This window comes from Maniola hyperantus, chromosome 28 (assembly GCF_902806685.2).
Source record: "Maniola hyperantus chromosome 28, iAphHyp1.2, whole genome shotgun sequence".
NCBI lineage: Eukaryota > Metazoa > Arthropoda > Insecta > Lepidoptera > Nymphalidae > Maniola > Maniola hyperantus.
Window position 1 is genome coordinate 2,955,041 of NC_048563.1, and position 17,964 is coordinate 2,973,004.

The 17,964-nt window shown below is 36.9% G+C and overlaps 2 protein-coding genes across 3 annotated transcripts; one reads left to right on the forward strand and one right to left on the reverse strand.

The window, feature by feature from the left end:
- Positions 1-441: 441 nt before the first annotated feature.
- LOC117995146 (PBAN-type neuropeptides-like) lies at positions 442-5,888 on the reverse strand. Its single transcript, XM_034983145.2, has 6 exons — positions 5,732-5,888; positions 4,732-4,832; positions 3,414-3,511; positions 1,915-2,056; positions 1,602-1,708; positions 442-631 (listed from the first exon to the last, which is right to left on the reverse strand). Exons 1-6 carry the CDS (start codon positions 5,810-5,812, stop codon positions 570-572), a joined length of 591 nt encoding a protein of 196 aa, XP_034839036.1. The 5' UTR covers positions 5,813-5,888; the 3' UTR covers positions 442-569.
- A 109-nt stretch (positions 5,889-5,997) lies between these two features.
- On the forward strand, positions 5,998-14,326 carry LOC117995147 (uncharacterized). 2 transcript variants are annotated; one of them, XM_069508144.1, is made up of 2 exons: positions 5,998-6,001; positions 13,484-14,326. In XM_069508144.1, the coding sequence occupies exons 1-2, from the start codon at positions 5,998-6,000 to the stop codon at positions 13,996-13,998; spliced, it is 519 nt and encodes a 172-aa protein (XP_069364245.1). In that variant the 3' UTR covers positions 13,999-14,326. The 2 variants fall into 2 exon arrangements, with proteins under 2 accessions (XP_069364245.1, XP_034839039.1); XM_034983148.2 differs by lacking the exon at positions 5,998-6,001 and adding an exon at positions 12,548-12,612.
- The last annotated feature ends 3,638 nt before the right edge of the window (positions 14,327-17,964 follow it).

Sequence of the window (17,964 nt, forward strand, 5' to 3'; positions counted from 1 at the left end):
AAACCAGTTACACGATAAGGGTCAAAAATAGGTTAGCTACCTACGTCTCTGTTTATCACATTGGTAACTTTATCTGTGCTCTCTTTATAGTGCGAATGAGAAAGCAAACGTTCCTGCATCTACTTTTATTACTCTTTCTACGCAAAAAGCAGAATTTTATAAAATAAGATAATTTATAGGTAGTTAGGTACCTAACCTACCTAAGTTACCTTAAGCAAAGAGCACTCATACCTATAAATCGACCGAAAAGAGTTGAAATTAAATGAGGGCGTCACATTCGTTTTCTGCTAATCTGACTGAAAAGACTGAGGGCGTCCCCGCGCCTCATTCCCCGATTGCTATCTCGACCTGTCGAGAACTATAGGTAGGTGTTGTTTATAAGCCTTTGAATGTAAATTAAGTATAAAGTTACTCTTTAAATCAAAGGCATAAAACTCGATGAGATCTTTCAATTTATTAACTTAGCAGCTTAACAATAGTCTTATAAATAAACAACTTTGTCCAAAACATTTTTAAAGCGGTATGTTCATTCTTAATTAATTACTTTATTTAATAAAAATATTCTATGATTACGCCTCCTTGGTCTTGTTAACGCTTCTAGTCACCCTTATCTGTGGTTCGGGATAATAGTCTGAAAAACAAAAATATTGTAATTTATATTCATATACCTATTCATATTCAATATATCCGTGGCTGTATCTAAGATAACCTCAATGGAACCTCCAGTACGACAAGGCTCTCTTGGCACTTGAATGACATTGACAGGGGGCGCTGTTGGCGAACAAAGCTTAGAACAAAGGCTTAGAATATTCCGAAAATTCTGGAATATTCAAACAAGAACAAAGGAGACACTTGACGGCAACGTTAGTTCCAATTTTCGCCACGCGTCTAGTTAGCCTTGTCGCACTGTATTGGGCTGTATGGTCTACGACCTTTGCCTTTCCCGAGGGGGATGATTGGAACTACAATTTAACCTATCTGTAATCTGTCGATAAGTTCGGTAGTAATAGTGTTCTGTGGATAAGTTACAGCAACTCAGTACAGCAACTTAGTTAGCAACCAATGTTTATATTATGTCAAATAAAAAAATCAGTCAAGTAAGAGTCCTCTACAAGTCAGACTCGCACACGAAGGATTACTATCGTACATCGTATCGTTATCGATGGGTAAAGAACCTTATCAACATCGTAGATAAAGTAATAAAGGTAGATGCAGGAATGTTTGCTTTCTCATTCGCACTAAAAAGAGAGCACAGATAAAGTTACTAATGTGATAAACAGAGACGTAGCTAACCTATTTTTGACCCTTATCGTGTAACTGGTTTTTTTCAAGAATACATACAACTTACATATAAGAAGTTGCAAAACAAACTTTGAGAATTCGTGGCGTAATTGTATTTCTCATGACGTATTTACTTGTTTTCACATAAAAAACGTTTAATACAAATATTGTTGCTCGGTTAATACAAATATTGACTACTAAACAATGGTAATAATTGTCGTGTTATTCATCGTTACGTCGTGCTATCGCTATCTCATACGCGGTTACACAGTACTTACAGCTACCTATTATTCTATCTACGACCAACATCAAGCCTTTACCATAGACAAGCTCTCGACCAAGTCTCGGTTGGAAGTTGTAAGTTCGACCCAGCCTCGGCGAAAAGTAGTTGGTCCTCGGATTATCCATAACTGGGTCTGGTCTGTAACTGAACAGGTGGTGTTTAATATTAATGTAAAACCTTTCGCTGACACAATAGTAAAACGACATTACTGTCATATTTGTCTCGTTATTTATTATCATTATTTCGAAATCAAACAGTGTGATGATGATGATGATGATGATGATGATGATGATGATGATGATGATGATGATGATGATGATGCTAATGATGATGACGCTGATAATCCTTACCTGTCTTCGTCAGCGGGGGTGGAAGGCAGCCTGTCGGGTAGCTTCCTGCCCAGCCGCGGCGTGAACTCCACGTTGTCGTACCTCTTGTCTTGGTTGTCGGTTGCGCGGCCGAGCTTTGGTGTGAATATCACTTTCTTTGATACTGAGAAAGGAAAGAAAGCCTGTTTATTGTTATCCAACCTAAAAGAATGATTTTGTTATTATAAATATCTGAGTCCGGTCCTGCTGTTCATAATATACATTGCTGGTGTACGGGAGCGGTGTGCAGGCTCGACAGTACCAAAGGGAGATCTTCCACCGAGCGGTTGGTTGTGCTCGGTAGCGCTAGCTGAGCCGATGGTTGTAACTTGAAACTTCTATATATAATCCAGATAGCAGAAAACTCCGTTAGTGCGAGTACTGTCGGCGGTACATTTCTTCGGGACTACGTCATCGATTGAACAGCGCCATCTAGTTTCTACTGTAGCAACCGCCACACTGGCAAAGTGTGTGAGCATCCAGGTATATTTCATTTCATTTAATTTTTATATTAATATTACAATTACAATAAAACTTAAAGCTAGCCTTATTTTTATATTTATTATTGGATATTAGACTACCCGCTATTTTACGATGGTGTTGTTGCTTATAAGTCCCGCAAATTGCTAATGCGTGTGGCCGCCGTTTTAGTGACGTCAGAACTAGACTGAAGTTTCGAGCTGATGGTATATTTTTATTTCGGGTGACGTCAAAATGACGTCATTACGATGTTAATGAGACATGGTTCCAGCGCAATAGTAATTTGCGGTAGTTATACCACCGCGCACGCGCTGTGCCGAAAGATAAAATTACTATAATTTCTCATTAAGTGAAATCTAAATATATAAAAGGAAAAGGTGGCTGACTGACTGACTGACTGACTGATCTATCAATGCACAGCTTAAACTACTGGACGGATCAGGCTGGGCATGCAGATAGCTATTATGACGTAGACATCAGCTAAGAAAGGATTTTTGAAAATTCAACCCCTAATGGGGTGAAATAGAGGTTTGAAATTTGTGTAGTCCACGCGGACGAAGTCGCGGGCATAAGCTAGTTTGTAAATAATTTCTTTTGAGAATAAAATTCTTCAACCACAACCTACAGTACGCGACAGTTCGAGATGGCAATCGGGGTATGAGGCGGGGGGCGCTCCGCACATCTGCACGGCACCCGCGCTTGCCCGCACCGGATTAGTGCAGGGGCTGTGCGAGTGTGCGGGGCGTCCCCACCCCGAGTGCCATCTTGTCCTGTCGCGTACCATACCTACAGTAAGCGGCAGAAAATATTGTACATCGGCCTTTAAAAAGAGAGCGGCACTGAGGAAAGCAGGGAGCCGCTGGATGGCGGCGGCGCAAGACCGTTGCGTGTGGAAGTCACTACAATTGAGATCTATGTCCAGCTGTGGACGTCTATCGGTTGTTGATGATGATGATGATGATGACTGAGGAAAGTAGGTACCTACATACTTATTCTCTTACTTTTAGTTTGCGGTGCGTCTGCCTGCATGTCGTAGGGCATTTGATTGTAGTAGAACTTGAGAGCATCAGCCGCTTCTAGAAGTCTGAGGAAGGCTTGGCTGAAAGGCAAAAAATCATCGTATCGTGATAGCCTAGGGAGCGTCCATAAATTACGTGAGGTGTTTCTTTGAATTTTCTGTCCCTCCCTCCCCCCTGGTGAGATGCCGTGAGATTTTATTCAACCCCCTCCCCCATCGCCCAAACTCACGTGAGATTTTTCAAAATGTGGGTTTCTTACGTAAACGCGTTGGAGTGTTATTGTAAAAAGAAAAAAAAATTTGCTTCATGCTTTTATTTACGACTAGTTAAGACTAGTAATCCATATTGCTGAGAGTTATAAGTGTAATTAAAATTTAATAATAGAATATCTTAAGCATGTACAATCTGGATTAAATGGACCAAAATAGTATAATTTTTTTGTTTCAATCCGAAAAAAAATTGCGTGATATTTGCCGAGACCCCCCTCTCTCCAACGTAAGATTACATGAGATTTGATTCGACCCCCCCCTTAAACATCTCACGTAATTTATGGTCGCCCCCCTAGTGGTTAAGACGGCAGCGTTCCGATCTCAGCCATCACACATACCTAACTTCGCAGTTACCTCCGTGCGTTTTATGCAAATAAATATCCCTTGCTTTGACGATGAAGGAAAATATCTAATTGAAACTTACAGAATACTAAATAAGTAATTATTTTATTGTCCCAAATTTTGTGGGCATGTTTCCGATAAGGGGCAATCCTAGATTTAGGGGACATGATATGAAGCTACAATATCAATTGCCGTCATCCATTAAAATACTTTCTGACCAACAGAGTTGTTCACATATGGAATAAATTGCCTAAGGATGTGGTTATGTCAAGTTCTGTTAACCAGTTCAAGAATAGATTGGACAAACATTTGGAAAACTGGAAGCACTTCTGATATAGACGCATCAGCGAAAGCTGCTTAGTCTATTAAAAACCTATAATAATATGTCAGAGTGTTCTCCATATTGGTTCTCAAAGGTGTGTGAATTACCAACCCGAATTGTGCCAGCGTGGAAGACTATGGCCTAACATAAGGACGCCTGTGCTCAGTATTGGGCCAGTAATAAGTTGATTGTGATGAAGTACACTTGCTTTAACGGTGTAGGAAAATATCGTGAGAAAACCTGCATGTCAGAGAGTTCTCCGTAGTGTTAATCTGCACTGGGCCAATTTGTTAGGGGTTAATACTTCTCATTCTGAATGGAGCGCCGTGGGCCTGCGATGGGATGATAATGATGATGATATAACTACCTTTTGTCTTCTCCCATGTACTGTAGGGACCTCTTGCCTAGTCGGGGACCGAACCACAGACCTCCGCGGTCACTGTGAGCCCCTCTATCCAAATTGTCATCCTGTAGGCAAAACAGAAAACCCCCTTAGAAATAGTCCGAATAAAATGATTTTTTATTTAACCACTAGCTAGTGATAATAAGTCTATGCCACTAGCTGATGCCCGCGACTTCGTCCGCGTTGAATCAGGTTTTTAAAAATCCCGTGGAAACTCTTTGATTTTCCGGGATAAAAAGTAGCCTATGCCACTCTCCAGGTCTTTATCTATACCCATGCAAAAAATCATGTCAATCCGTTGCACCGTTGCGACGTGATTGAAAGACAAACAAACCAACAAACAAATACACTTTCGCATTTTTAATAAGGGTGGTGATGTACTTTTTAAATTTTTTACTTGCGTGGCGGCCATTTCGTATTAAAAAAAAAAAAAATTAGCTATGTTGAATGACTGATATTCCCCTTTCCTCTCCAACTAAGCGTCAAGCTTGTGCTAGGAGTAGGTACGACAATAGTGCAACGGGCGGCGTTTGAACCGTCGACCTTGCGGTTTTCAGTTCACTCCTTTACCGGTTGAGCTATTGAGGCATTAATTTTTATTATTTGTCCAGTCCAGCGGCGACACTGAAAATTTCAACTCTTCCCTATTATGAGATACAGCCCGCTGACAGGCAGCGAACACACGAACGGACAGACGGACGGACAAATCGTGGAGGTGTAGTAATAGAGTCCCGTTTGGGCATGGAAACCTGAAAATAGTTAAAGAATTTAGGTTTCTGAAAATCCGTGGGAACTCTTTGATTTTCCAGGATAAAAAGTAGCCTATGTCCTCCCCTGGGATATAAGCTAACTCTGTACCAAATTTCTGCTGGGCTGCGAAAAGCTAGCAGACAGACAGACAGATGACAGACACACTTTCGCATTTATAATATTAGTATGGATTATAGTGACTTTTTAAACTTACCTTTACATTATTGTTCGCAGCAGTTACATGAATATAAATAGCAACTAAAATAACCGAAAGCAAACGAATAAAACGATACATTTTGTATTAGAATCGATTGAGTGGTATTTTTCATCGATTTTTCCCGATTTTTATGTATTTTTCACGAGTTGTTGTTGTCCACTGATGTTGTGGATGTCGCAGGGGATGTTTTTATACGCGCCGTGATTGAAAAACTATGGTAATAGACGGGGGAGTTCGGGGTGAGGTGGGTAAAGTTGGGAAATATGTGTAGGGGTTGAACTTTTTTACTTGTGTTAAGTATTTTTTTTTCAAGTGTTTTACACTTGGAAAAATTTCGTTGAAATATTCATAGGTACACTTATAAATAAAATTGAAGCTTCTGTCTGTAATTTCAAAATAACTACTTACCTTAAATTAAGCTCATATGGTTATTTGAACTACTTATACCATAACTGAATCACACGTTTTTCAAATTTTTTCTCTCTGTTTAAACCAGAGATAATATTATATTTGTAGTGTGTAGTGTGTTAGCCTACCAAGCTAACCACATATTAACAAGTATAAATAATAATTTTATTTTCAAGTGACAAGGCATTTTGTAATACTACTTCAGCTATCCAAAGCAAAGGATAGAACTTGCTATGGATATCGTAAAGTTCAATGAGTCAATGATTAAAATTAAGAATTTGCTTCTTGCGATGGTGATGTTGTGAAAATTTTGTATTTTGTTACTAAATATAAATAAATTTGATGAACCAGACAAGTAAAATATGATATTTAGTCAAATCCATAAAAAATATATTTCATACGAACCAAGTAACGCCATCTAGTAATAGTCTTGAACTAGTTACAACTTTAAATAGAGAGTGAGCGATCTGTACTTGTTAATATAATTTATCTCTGGTTTAAACGGACTAATCTATCTATCTATATTGACGGGACTTTCACGAAAAGTAGAGGATTAATTAAGGCGTAATAATTAAGTAAGTAAGTAAGTAAGATTAAGTAAGGCTACTTTTTTAACCGACGCGTCAAAAAAGGTTTTTATACCTATATACACCAAAATCTCCGAGATTTCTGAACCGATTAAGTAATTTTTTTAATCGATAATGAAACTTTGCTACATTGTCCCATAAAATTTTTTTTCGAAGTCAGTTAAAAGTAGTGGTGTATCGAAATAAAACAATGCTCAATTCGCCCCAACCTCCCCAAGGCTTAAAGTGTTAGATCGCCAAATGGAAACAAATGTTGTATACAATAATTATCTCGGGCTCTCTCCATCTAATATGGGTTTATTTTATTTACTGATTCACTATTTATAGATGGGTAAGGCATGCTTCCCACTCTGAGAGGAGACCCGTGCCAGAGTGAACTAGAGTGAGGGAACTCTTTTAGCGTTTAAACTATCGTGAGTGATTTCCATCTGAATATATAAAAGGATTGACTGACTGACTGATCTATCAACGCACAGCTCAAACAACTGGGCGGATTGGGCTGAAATTTGGCATGCAGATAGCTATTATGACGTAGACATCCGCTAAGAACGGATTTTTGAAAATTCAGTCTCTGGGGGTAAAATAGGCATTCAAAATTTGAGTAGTCCACGCGGACGAAGTCGCGGGCATACGCTAGTATTATTATAAATGTGAAAGTGTGTGTGTTTGTTGGTTTGTCCTTCAATCACCTCGCAACAGAGCAACGGATCGACGTGATTTTTTGCATGGGTATAGATAAAGACCTGGAGAGTGACATAGGCTACTTTTTAGGGTTCCGTTCCTCAAAAGGAAAACCGGAACCCTTATAGGATCACTTTGTTGTCTGTCTATCTGTCTGTCTGTCTGTTAACAAACCTACAGGGTACTGGGGTATCATAATGAAAGGGCTTTATCTGTGGATTCTATAACAGATTTTTATTTATTTTTAAGCATCATAGTTTTTGAATTAAATATCGTTCAAAATGTCAAAAAATATGACTTTTGTGCGGAACTCTCGTTGCGCGAGCCTGACTCGCACTTGGCCGGTTTTTATTCCGGGAATAGAAAGTGTTCCCACAGGATTTAAATCTACGCGTAGGAACGAAGTTGCGGGCATTAGCTAGTCTACGATATTTTCGTTGGCACGACACATTATAGACACTTGTTGTTATTTTTTTTTGTTCACTAGTTTATGCTCGAGACTTCGTCCGCGTGGACTACAAACATTTCAAACCCCTATTGTACCCCCTTAGGGATTGAATTTTCAAAAATCCTTTCTTAGCGGATGCCTACGTCATAATAGCTATCTGCATGCCAAAGTTCAGTCCGATCCGTCCAGTAGTTTGAGCTGTGCGTTGATGTGCGTTGTGCGACTGACTGACTGACTGATCTATCAAGATCAGTCAGTCAGTCACCTTTTCCTTATACATATTGAGGCGAAGGTCTGGCACGCGCTGGCTCTCTCTCTCTAGGTATAATTGATTTTAAAATATTATCTTTGTTTGACTCTTTCTATTTACAATTAAAAAAAAACGGCCAAGTGCGAGTCAGGCTCGCGCAATGAGGGTTCCGTACTACAGTCGTATTTTTTCGACATTTTGCACGATCATTCAAATAATATGATGCATAAAAATAAATTAAAATCTGTTTTAGAATGTACAGGTGAAGACCATTCATATGATATCCCACTTGATATAGTCACTCACTTCGAAAGTTAAAAATACTAATTATTAGTTCATGACCACAATTTAATTTTTTATGTGTGATCCAAGCCTAAATTCACGGTTTTTAGATTTTTCCCCAAATGTCAGCTATAAGACCTACCTACCTGCCAAATTTCATGATTCTAGGTCAACGGGAAGTGCCCTGTAGGTTTCTTGACAGACAGACAGACAGACAGACAGACAGACAACAAAGTGATCCTATAAGGGTTCCGTTTTTCCTTTTGAGGTACGGAACCCTAAAAACTACGGTAAAAACTACGTCAATTGAAAGTTAATTTTTAAATTTGCATTTTTATTATGTAAACTTTAGTGTACCAACTGTTTCAACATTATTAAAGAAAAACAATGATTATTTAGTACTTCAATACAAAATTATATTGTCATCATCATCATCACTATCAACCCATCGCCGGGTAACTACTGAACACGGGTCTCATTTAAGAAGATTACTTACTACATGGGGTTATTCAAGGGGCGGACCAACAAATTCCTAAAAGACCGGCAACGCTTCGGCGGTTCCTCTGGTGCTGCAAATGTTCATGGGCGGCGGTAATCACTTAACATCAGGTGACCCACCTGCTCGTTTGCTCGATTTAAAAAAAAAGACGACCTCCCTGGCGCAGTGGTAAGCGCTGTGGTCTAAGGGTGAAATCTATAGAGGGCACTCTGACTTTGCATAATCTCAGACTTAGGCTTATGCTCTTTGCTAAGTCAGAGTTAAAACGAGACAGATGTATATCTCTCACATAAATCTGTCTCGTTTTAACTCAATCTTAAGTCTGATGAGCAAAGAGCGCTCTATAGATCTCAGCCTTAACAGTGGGAGCCTTAACAAATCAAATCAAATCAAATTATTTATTGCTTATTTGGGTTTACAATGGTTCTTAGTCATAAATTGTGGTACAGCCACAATCCCACACCAATCAAAGCCACAATCGGGAATGTGGTTCGATTCCCGGCAGGGGTTTGGAATTTTGTAATTTCTAAATTTCTGGTTTGGTCTGGTGGGAGGCTTCGGCCGTGGCTAGTTACCACCCTACCGGAAAAGCCGTGCCGCCAAGCGATTTAGTGTTCCGGTACGATGCCGTGTAGAAATCAAAAGGGCCATTGGGTTTAATAAAAACTGCCGTACCCCTTTCCATGTTTCAGCTGTGTGATTTGGCTGTATGTGTGTATTAGTACCTATTTTTATTTATTTATTTTTATTTTTCATATACCGAAATCATAGTTACATAGTTGTAATAAATTAAGTTACATTGGAAATGTTTATATCTCATCTCTAAATAGAGATTTCTTCCAGCTTCCCATTCAAGGTTGTGAGTAAGGCGTATTAAAAAGTGGAATAGGGAAGTTAAAATTATGACAGTGCATAATCAATATATTTTTGAAAATTTACTGTAGGTACGTACATAAAAACATAAATAAATTTTTTAAAAAAAGTGCTGTCATAATATAAAATATACTAGAAATAAAAATAAACTTGTAATGCCAGCCTCTAGGCTCAGTAAAGTTAGCAATTCATTTGCTCGTAATTCCATACGTTTCTATAATAAGCTTCCAGAAGACATATTGGAGATGTCTCTCAACAAGTTCAAAGTTTTCATAAAACGTAAACTAATTGAAAAATCCTATTACAATGTAAAGGATTATTTAAATGATAAGCAAGCTTGGGAATGAGTTGCTTAACGACTTTGTGATAGTTCTAATAAGTTTCAATAATTTTGTAAAGTGGTGATAATAAAAAGAATACCCGGCTGAGTTTGTTGTGGGCTCAGATCTGGGCGCGTTTAGAACCCTCGCGTAGCTTTAGTTTTAAGTTTGCGTAATAATTATCACCACTATATCTTACAAATCTAACACCATACCGGACCATCAATAAAAGTAATTTATTACCTATTTTGAATAAATCATTTAACTTTGACTTTGACTTTGGTCTTACGGTACTAGAATAATTTAATAATAATAAAATAAATAAATAATAAATTTATTCATAAGAATTATAAAATGAATACCAGAATCCTTAGTTAATATATGTATACACAAATAGTAGATTATTAACCAAGGGAATAAAGCAGTGTCGTCTGTCGCGGGTGACGATTTAAATCGCGAGCGTAACGAAGGACTCGAGGTTTACTCCCGAGCCCAGCGAGGGTGTTAAAAACTTAAATCACGAGCGAAGCGAGGGATTTAAGACGAGTCCTGAGTGTAGCGAGGGATTTAAGTTCACCCAAGACTAAGATAGCTTTATCACCGAGGTAAATACTCTACTTTTCGTACCATTTGCGAAAAAATTAACACAATAATAATATGAGATAAGCATTCATTAAACGTATTTTAGAACATTAACTTATTTATAAAAATAAATTAAAATAAACTTAACGTTTATGTATTTGAAGAAAACAAAAACGCTGCAAATTCCTAGACTAATATTTTTTTGTCGGAAAAGCAAAGGCATCAATCTCATACGGCCTTGTCGGTTTTCGTAATTCCTTTTTCAAAAAGATGTATAATGCTTTATATACAAACTCAATGGTGTAAACTTTCGTGGTTTTTGCTGTGTCTAAATTGGATTTGTTAAACATTCTTTATGTTGGTAATTAAAAAAAAAAAAAAACAGTTGTAGTCTGTCTGTCTGGTGGGAGGCCTCGGCCGTGGCTAGTTACCACCCTACCGGCAAAGCCGTGCCGCCAATCAATTTAGCGTTCTGGTATGATGCCGTGTAGAAACCAAAGGTGTATGTATGGGTTTAATAAAAATTGCCATACTCCTTCCAGGTTAGCCCGCTCCCACCTTAGACTGCATTGTCACTTACCATTAGGCGAGATTGCAGTCAAGAGCTATCTTGTATCTGAATAAATAAATAAAAAAGAAATAAAAAGTTCAGTATTTTCGGTACCTAAGTATTCCAAATTTAAATCACATTCTCTCCCTAGGGGATGAATGAAATTCAGTACAATTTTCTTTCCCTGTTTTTAACAGATTAAAAATGACTATTGTTATGTACGCTTTTGAATGTCACTTTTTTGAGCAAGTGGTACGAAAAAGATATATATTATGTCTATGGTATTGGTACCTATCGTGCTAAGAGGTAGATCCGTGGTAATATAATACCTACTTATGCGAAGTCCACCTTGTGGTTGTGTGGTTTAACAAGTGGTTAATTTAGTTATCAAAGCGAGCGCAAATTGAACGAATAGATTTATGCATTGTGGAAATAATCTAAGGAAGAGCTGACTGAACGGCTGACTGACTGATTTATCAACGCTCAGCTCAAACTACTGGACGGTTTGGGCTGAAATTTTGCATGCAAATATCTATTACGGCGTAGACGGATGCTAAGAAGGGATTTTTTAAAATTCAACCCTTAAAGGGGTAAAATAGGGGGTTGAAATTTGTGTAGTCTACGCGGACGAAGTCACGGGCATGATAAGCTAGTATTATTGAGGTAATTAGGATAATATGACTAAAGCAGAGATAAGATTGGACAGTGGCAATTGGGTTATCATTTAAATATATGTACCTATTTGTATATCTAAGTTTAAAAATACCTATATGTATTTAATTACTGATCAATATAATATTAACTGGTAAGCTTATGCTCGCGACTTCGTCCGCGGGGACTACACAAATTCCAAACCCCTATTTCACCCCCTTAAGGGTCGAATTTTCAAAAATCCTTTCTTAGCGGATGCCTACGTCATAATAGCTATCTTTACGCCAAATTTCAGTCCGATCCGTCCAGTAGTTTCAGCTGTGCGTTGATAGATCAGTCAATCCTTTTATATATTTAGACTATCTTATGCCCGCGACTTTGTCCGCGTGGACTACACAAATTGCAAACCACTATTTCACCCCCTTAGGGGTTGAATTTTCAAAAATCCTTTCTTAACGAATGTCTACGTCATAATAGCTATCTGCATTCCAAATTTCAGTATCCCGATCCGTCCAGTAGTTTAAGCTGTGCGTTGATAAATCAGTCAGTCAGTCAGTCAGGGGTTTGAAATTTGTGTAGTCAACGCGGACGAAGTCGTGAGCATAAGCTAGTTTTATTATAAGTACTGTATAGATTTCTGGTGCTGTAATGCATAAACATGTCCGCCAACGAGCAGCGACATACCTAACTAAATTATGGCATTGTAAAGTCGCGAGCGTGCACGATTGGCGCAAGATTGGAATATGTGTGAGTAACATAATATTATTTATATTTCAATAATAAAAATAATAATAAACAACTTTATTGGTAACAAAATTACAGACAGTAAGAACACAGGATACACTAATAAAACTTTTTTACAAAAAAAAATAAAAACCGACATCGATACACAAACACTAAAAATTGAAAAATAATTTAATTTATTACCGAATATATTATGTATACAAGAGTTGATATAGTTCCATAATAATATTTTTTGGGGTCGGTGCATTTAAAAAAAAAAAAAAAACCGACCGAGTCGGTTTTTATTTTTTTTGTAAAAAATTTTTATTTCACAATATTTAGTGGCCCCATGGTATTAAAATATGCTATGCTTGGTAAACAAAAAGGGGCCAAGTCAGGCTCGCGCGACGAGGGTTCCGTACTAAAATCGTATTTTTTCGACATTTTGCACGACAAATAAAAAACTATGACGCATAAAAATAAATAAAAATCTGTTTTAGAATGCACAGGTGAATACCTTTCGTATGATACCCCCACTTGATAGTTAGTTATCTTACTTCGAAAATTGAAAATACTAACTATTAATTCATGACCACAATTTAATTTTTTTTGTGTGATGTAACCACAAATTCACGGTTTTCAGATTTTTCCCCAAATTTCAGCTATAAGATCTACCTACCTGCTAAATTTCATGATTCTAAGTCAACGGGAAGTACCCTGTAGGTTTCTTGACAGACAGACAGACAGACAACAAAGTGATCCTATAAGGGTTCCGTTTTTCCTTTTGAAGTACGGAATCCTAAAAATGAGCGCCGTGCCTATCATTCAGTGTTAGAAACTGAGTTAACGAATCGCTGGTCTGTTGCACTCAAGGTTTTTAATTTTCTTTTTTCAGTGAGACTACTAATATTCGGACTTCTACTACTAGCAGTCAAGAGCAACCCAATAAACGGAGAAAACAACCGAAACATTGATCGAAACGTATACCTCGATAATGATTTCAACTCAGAAAACGCCGAAGAACTCAAAAAAGCTCTCAATGATGTAGCTTATGTTCAAAACTTTAAAAACATGATGGCTGATTATGTCAAAAGTCAGTACAGTGATTTAACTGAACACAAAATGGAAACAATTAAGGAATATCTCGTAGAGTTTTGTCACAAGTTCGCTATTGATCTCAAAAATATAATAGAAAATGGCGTCGAACCTACAGTTAGAGAAAGAATCGATGATGGGCTACCCGATTCGACGTTTGAAAACGTTAAAAACAGCATCAAAACCGAACTACCCGGCATGAGAGATGATACTGCTGATCATGTTGCGTATGTTTTGAGGAAAAATCTGTTTTTGACTCGACGAAAAATAGATAAGGTCATTAATGATTCTAAAGTTGCTGAAATCGAAAATTGATAGTTTTACTCATGAGAATGTTTAAGAATAATTTAACTGAACACAAAATGGAAACAATCAAGGAATATCTCGAAGAGTTTTGTCACAAATTCGCTATTGATCTTAAAAATGTAATAGAAAATGGCGTCGAACCTACAGTTAGAGAAAGAATCGACGATGGGCTACCATCGTTGTCGTAGAAAAATAGTTGTGTTTATATTTAGGTACTAAGTAATTCTGGCTAATTCACAAACACAATCTCTAAACTTAACTAAAAATAATTATGTATTCCTTGCGGAAATTGGACACCAGATTTAAAACCTGTCAATTTTGTTTAGAAATTGTTTAGACGTTCTAGGGGCCGATTCTCTAGGCGGTTTTCTAATTTTAAAATGTCTAATATTAGACTTAGAAAGGTGTGTTATTCTGAAAACCCACTTAAATGACAGGTCTAACCTAAAATTGAATTTGACAGCACTAAACTATTCAATTTAGATTTTAAAGAGCAAAAGTTATTCTGTTGCACGAACTAAATGCCTAAATTAAGAAACGTCAACCTAAAATTTTCTAAAATTAGAGTGGACCTCGCGAGGTGCCCACTAAATTTAAAGAGTCTGCTTAAATGGCAAAATGGACGTGTTTTGAAAGAAATATTTTTATTTGAGTTTAGAATTGTTATATTTAAGATAAAAAAAGTATCTTTTAAGTGTTTTAATTTAATTTAAACTTTATAAAATGGAAATATACGTGGTTTCTCTGGCTCGTCGTTAATTCACAAAAAATAATTAGGTTGGTTATCTACTTTGTTGTCTAAGAGTATCAGACACCTCCACAGACATCCTGGCGGCTTCAGCAAGGCAAACCTAAGATCCTTAAGTCTCCTTATTTCTTAACTAGCAAGTGGCAGCTGTTCGAAAATCCTGTGGGACTAGGATACTTTTCTGTAGGTACTTAGCTTACCTACCTACCTAATAAAAGTAGCCTATAAGTATATCCTTCACTAGTATGTGTTCTTGTGAAAAATCTCTGTGCCCAACTAGGTTAGATGCATAAAGGAACATACCCAGAGACAAAAACTTGCATAGGTAGCTACCTAAATATTAGTGTGAACATAAATCTTTGCCAATTAGGTATGCCAAGGTAAAACTTGATGCCTTGTTATCATTATCAATGAGATTAATTCCTACTACCTACTACTTATTGCTAAACATATCAAAAATAAAGCAGAATAAGTGTGGTGGTAGAGTAGGTACTTATAATAAAGTTTAAGTTCTAAAATCTTAATGAGTTCACCTAAAGGTTTATTTATAGGCTAAATTAACAGATTTTAATTTAGTTATGTCTTATACTTACATACCCCTAGTATTGAACTAAGTACTTGAGTAGTACCCAGTTACTTCTTTATTTTCAACTCAGTAGATACCTGCTTGAAAGACTACCTATTACATGCATAAGTAGGTACTTATACTAGCTACAGTACAGTATAGATAACTACAACTAACTGACATAGCCTGGGTTCACTTTAATCATCTGATAAGTTTTAGTTGAGAAGTACCTAGTAGATACATCTTGTAATTCCTAAACATATCATGATAGGATCTTGTTGAGTTTACCTATATAGGTATACCCATACCCATATGGGTATACCTATATAGGTATACCCATAACCATATGGGTATCACATTTCAGGTTAACTAGCTGACCTGCCTGAGTTGTACCTGCCCCAGCTTTGTTCGGGTGGAATAAGTACCTATGTAAGTATCTGAAAATTATGTCGTAGTGGTCTATATAGGTACTTAAAGTAAACGTTCCTTACATGCAAATTCTCAAGTTTTTAAGCTCAGCAGCTTAATAAATTACTAGACTCAGGAGTCAGCAGCTTATATGCTGATGTCAGTCAGTCAGTTTATATTTTTACATTTACATAATATGTACAGAAGAGAGAGAGAATAGCTAGGACTTCTCCATAACATCCTCAAAAATGTGTGAAGTCTGCCAATCCGCACTTGGTCAGTGTGGTAGATTATGGCCAAAACACCTTATACGGAGAGGTGACCCGTGCTCAGTAGTAGTGACCCGGCGATGGATTGATAATGATGATGATGATGATGATGTACTGACCTAGCTACCTGCCTTTAGGTCACAAGAAGTATATAGGGTACTTCTAGTACCTAAAGTGATCCTATAATGGTTCCTTTTGAGGTATGGAACCCATAGTTAGAAGAGAAATAACGTCAAAAAATAATTTGATTTCTTTTATCTTTTCTAGATCTATTTTATTGAAAACGGACTAAAGTTTTCTACACATTCCTATAATTCTACAAATTAATACAGAAATCTATAGACTCAACCTTTATTTAGTTTGAAATCTATAGATCTCTGACTTTGCATAGACTTAAGATACTGATAAAAGAGACAGAGTTATATCATTGGCATAAATCTGTCTCGTTTTAACTGAAACTTACGTCAGAGCAAAGTCAAAGTATGCTCTCTATACATATCTGTGCTTAAAGTATTATGTTTTAACTATGTCTAGTCTGAGCTAATTCAAAGTATAAGTACTCTATAGATTTTAGCCAAAGAATATGCAAACCTCAGAAAATGATTTTATAATTGTTATGGTGAAGACTGCATTGAAATTGATATAAATAGGGACTGAAAACTAATTTTGAACTATTTATACCTATAGATTATAAATTTCATTTTTCAGGTAGTACTAGTACAACTAAGTCATACTACAGCTGCTCAGTATGATGAAGGCAAGAATTTCCTAACAAAAGCAAGAAAACTTCAATCAGATACTTAATTAACAATTACTTTTATTAAATAAAATAATAAAATATATACATATGTTTCATTCTGTACTGTACATAATTAATATTTATTTCAATAACATTTAAATAAAAATTAAGTTTAGGAAACAACAGCTGTTCATTTTTGGTAGATGAGTGACGGAACATCTTTTTAACTCGCAGACTCCATATACTTGGTTTCATGAAATGGGCTGAAATAAAAATTATCAACGTTGAAAGTTTGTTATGATGATGTGTTGAAAGGTGTACCTAATGTATCCTACACTTCAATTTTTTGCTATGCATACTAGCTGTTTACTATGCAATTAAGCATCACTTTCTTTAACGGTGAACCAAACCATTGTGAGGAAACCTAAATGCCTGAGAGTTCTCCATAGTGTTCTCAAAGGTGTGTGAAATCTGTCAATGTGCACTCGGCCAGAGTGGTGGACAATGGCCAAACTCTTCCCGTTTTGAGAGGAGTCCCCTGCTCAGTAGTCAGCCGGCAATGAGTTGATCGTGTGATGATACTAACTGTTGCCTGTAATTATTATTTTTATATAGGTATGCTACACTTCCATTTTTTGCTATATTATAATATGTACTAGCTGTTTAATAAGCAATTAAGTATCACTTTCTTTAACCGTGAAGGAAAACATTGTGAGGAAACCTACATGCCTGAGAGTTCTCCATAGTGTTCTCAAAGGTGTGTGAAGTCTGTCAATCTGCACTTGGACAGAGTGGTGGACTATGGCCAAACTACATTTTGAGAGGTGAGCTGGCAATGAGTTGATCATTATGATGATACCAGCTGTTACCTGTTATTATTATTATTATACACGTAGGTATATACATTCAATCTTGATCTTGTAGGTACTTTCATGCCTTAAATCACATTACCGCCTTAGTTTGTTGAATTCATAGCAGAATTCATGGATACCTCGTTCCACGTCCTTGCACGCCAGATTTGTAAGTATACCGCCAAGTTTCAGAACTTCCTCGCTGTATATTCCTTTACCTGTATATTCAATGTACTCTGTGGCAGTCAGTTATTTAGGATGATTGCTTTTCATCTGTTTGCATTGATTTCCTAGCAAGAGTTTGACAATTAGGTACCTCGGTGATTTCAAGGTAAGGTAGGTAGGTAAGATTCCAAGCAAAATTCTTTGCTTTTATCTATTTTATGCACATAACC

Excerpts from the sequence above, each read along its gene's own strand:
- LOC117995146 (XM_034983145.2), bottom strand. The coding sequence starts at position 5,812 with ATGTATCGTTTTATTCGTTTGCTTTCGGTTATTTTAGTTGCTATTTAT. Across the intron at positions 4,833-5,731 it reads CTGCGAACAATAATGTAAAG|GATGACAATTTGGATAGAGG; the intron begins GTAAGTTTAAAA and ends TTTTGCCTACAG. Across the intron at positions 3,512-4,731 it reads TACATGGGAGAAGACAAAAG|CCAAGCCTTCCTCAGACTTC; the intron begins GTAGTTATATCA and ends TTTGCCTTTCAG.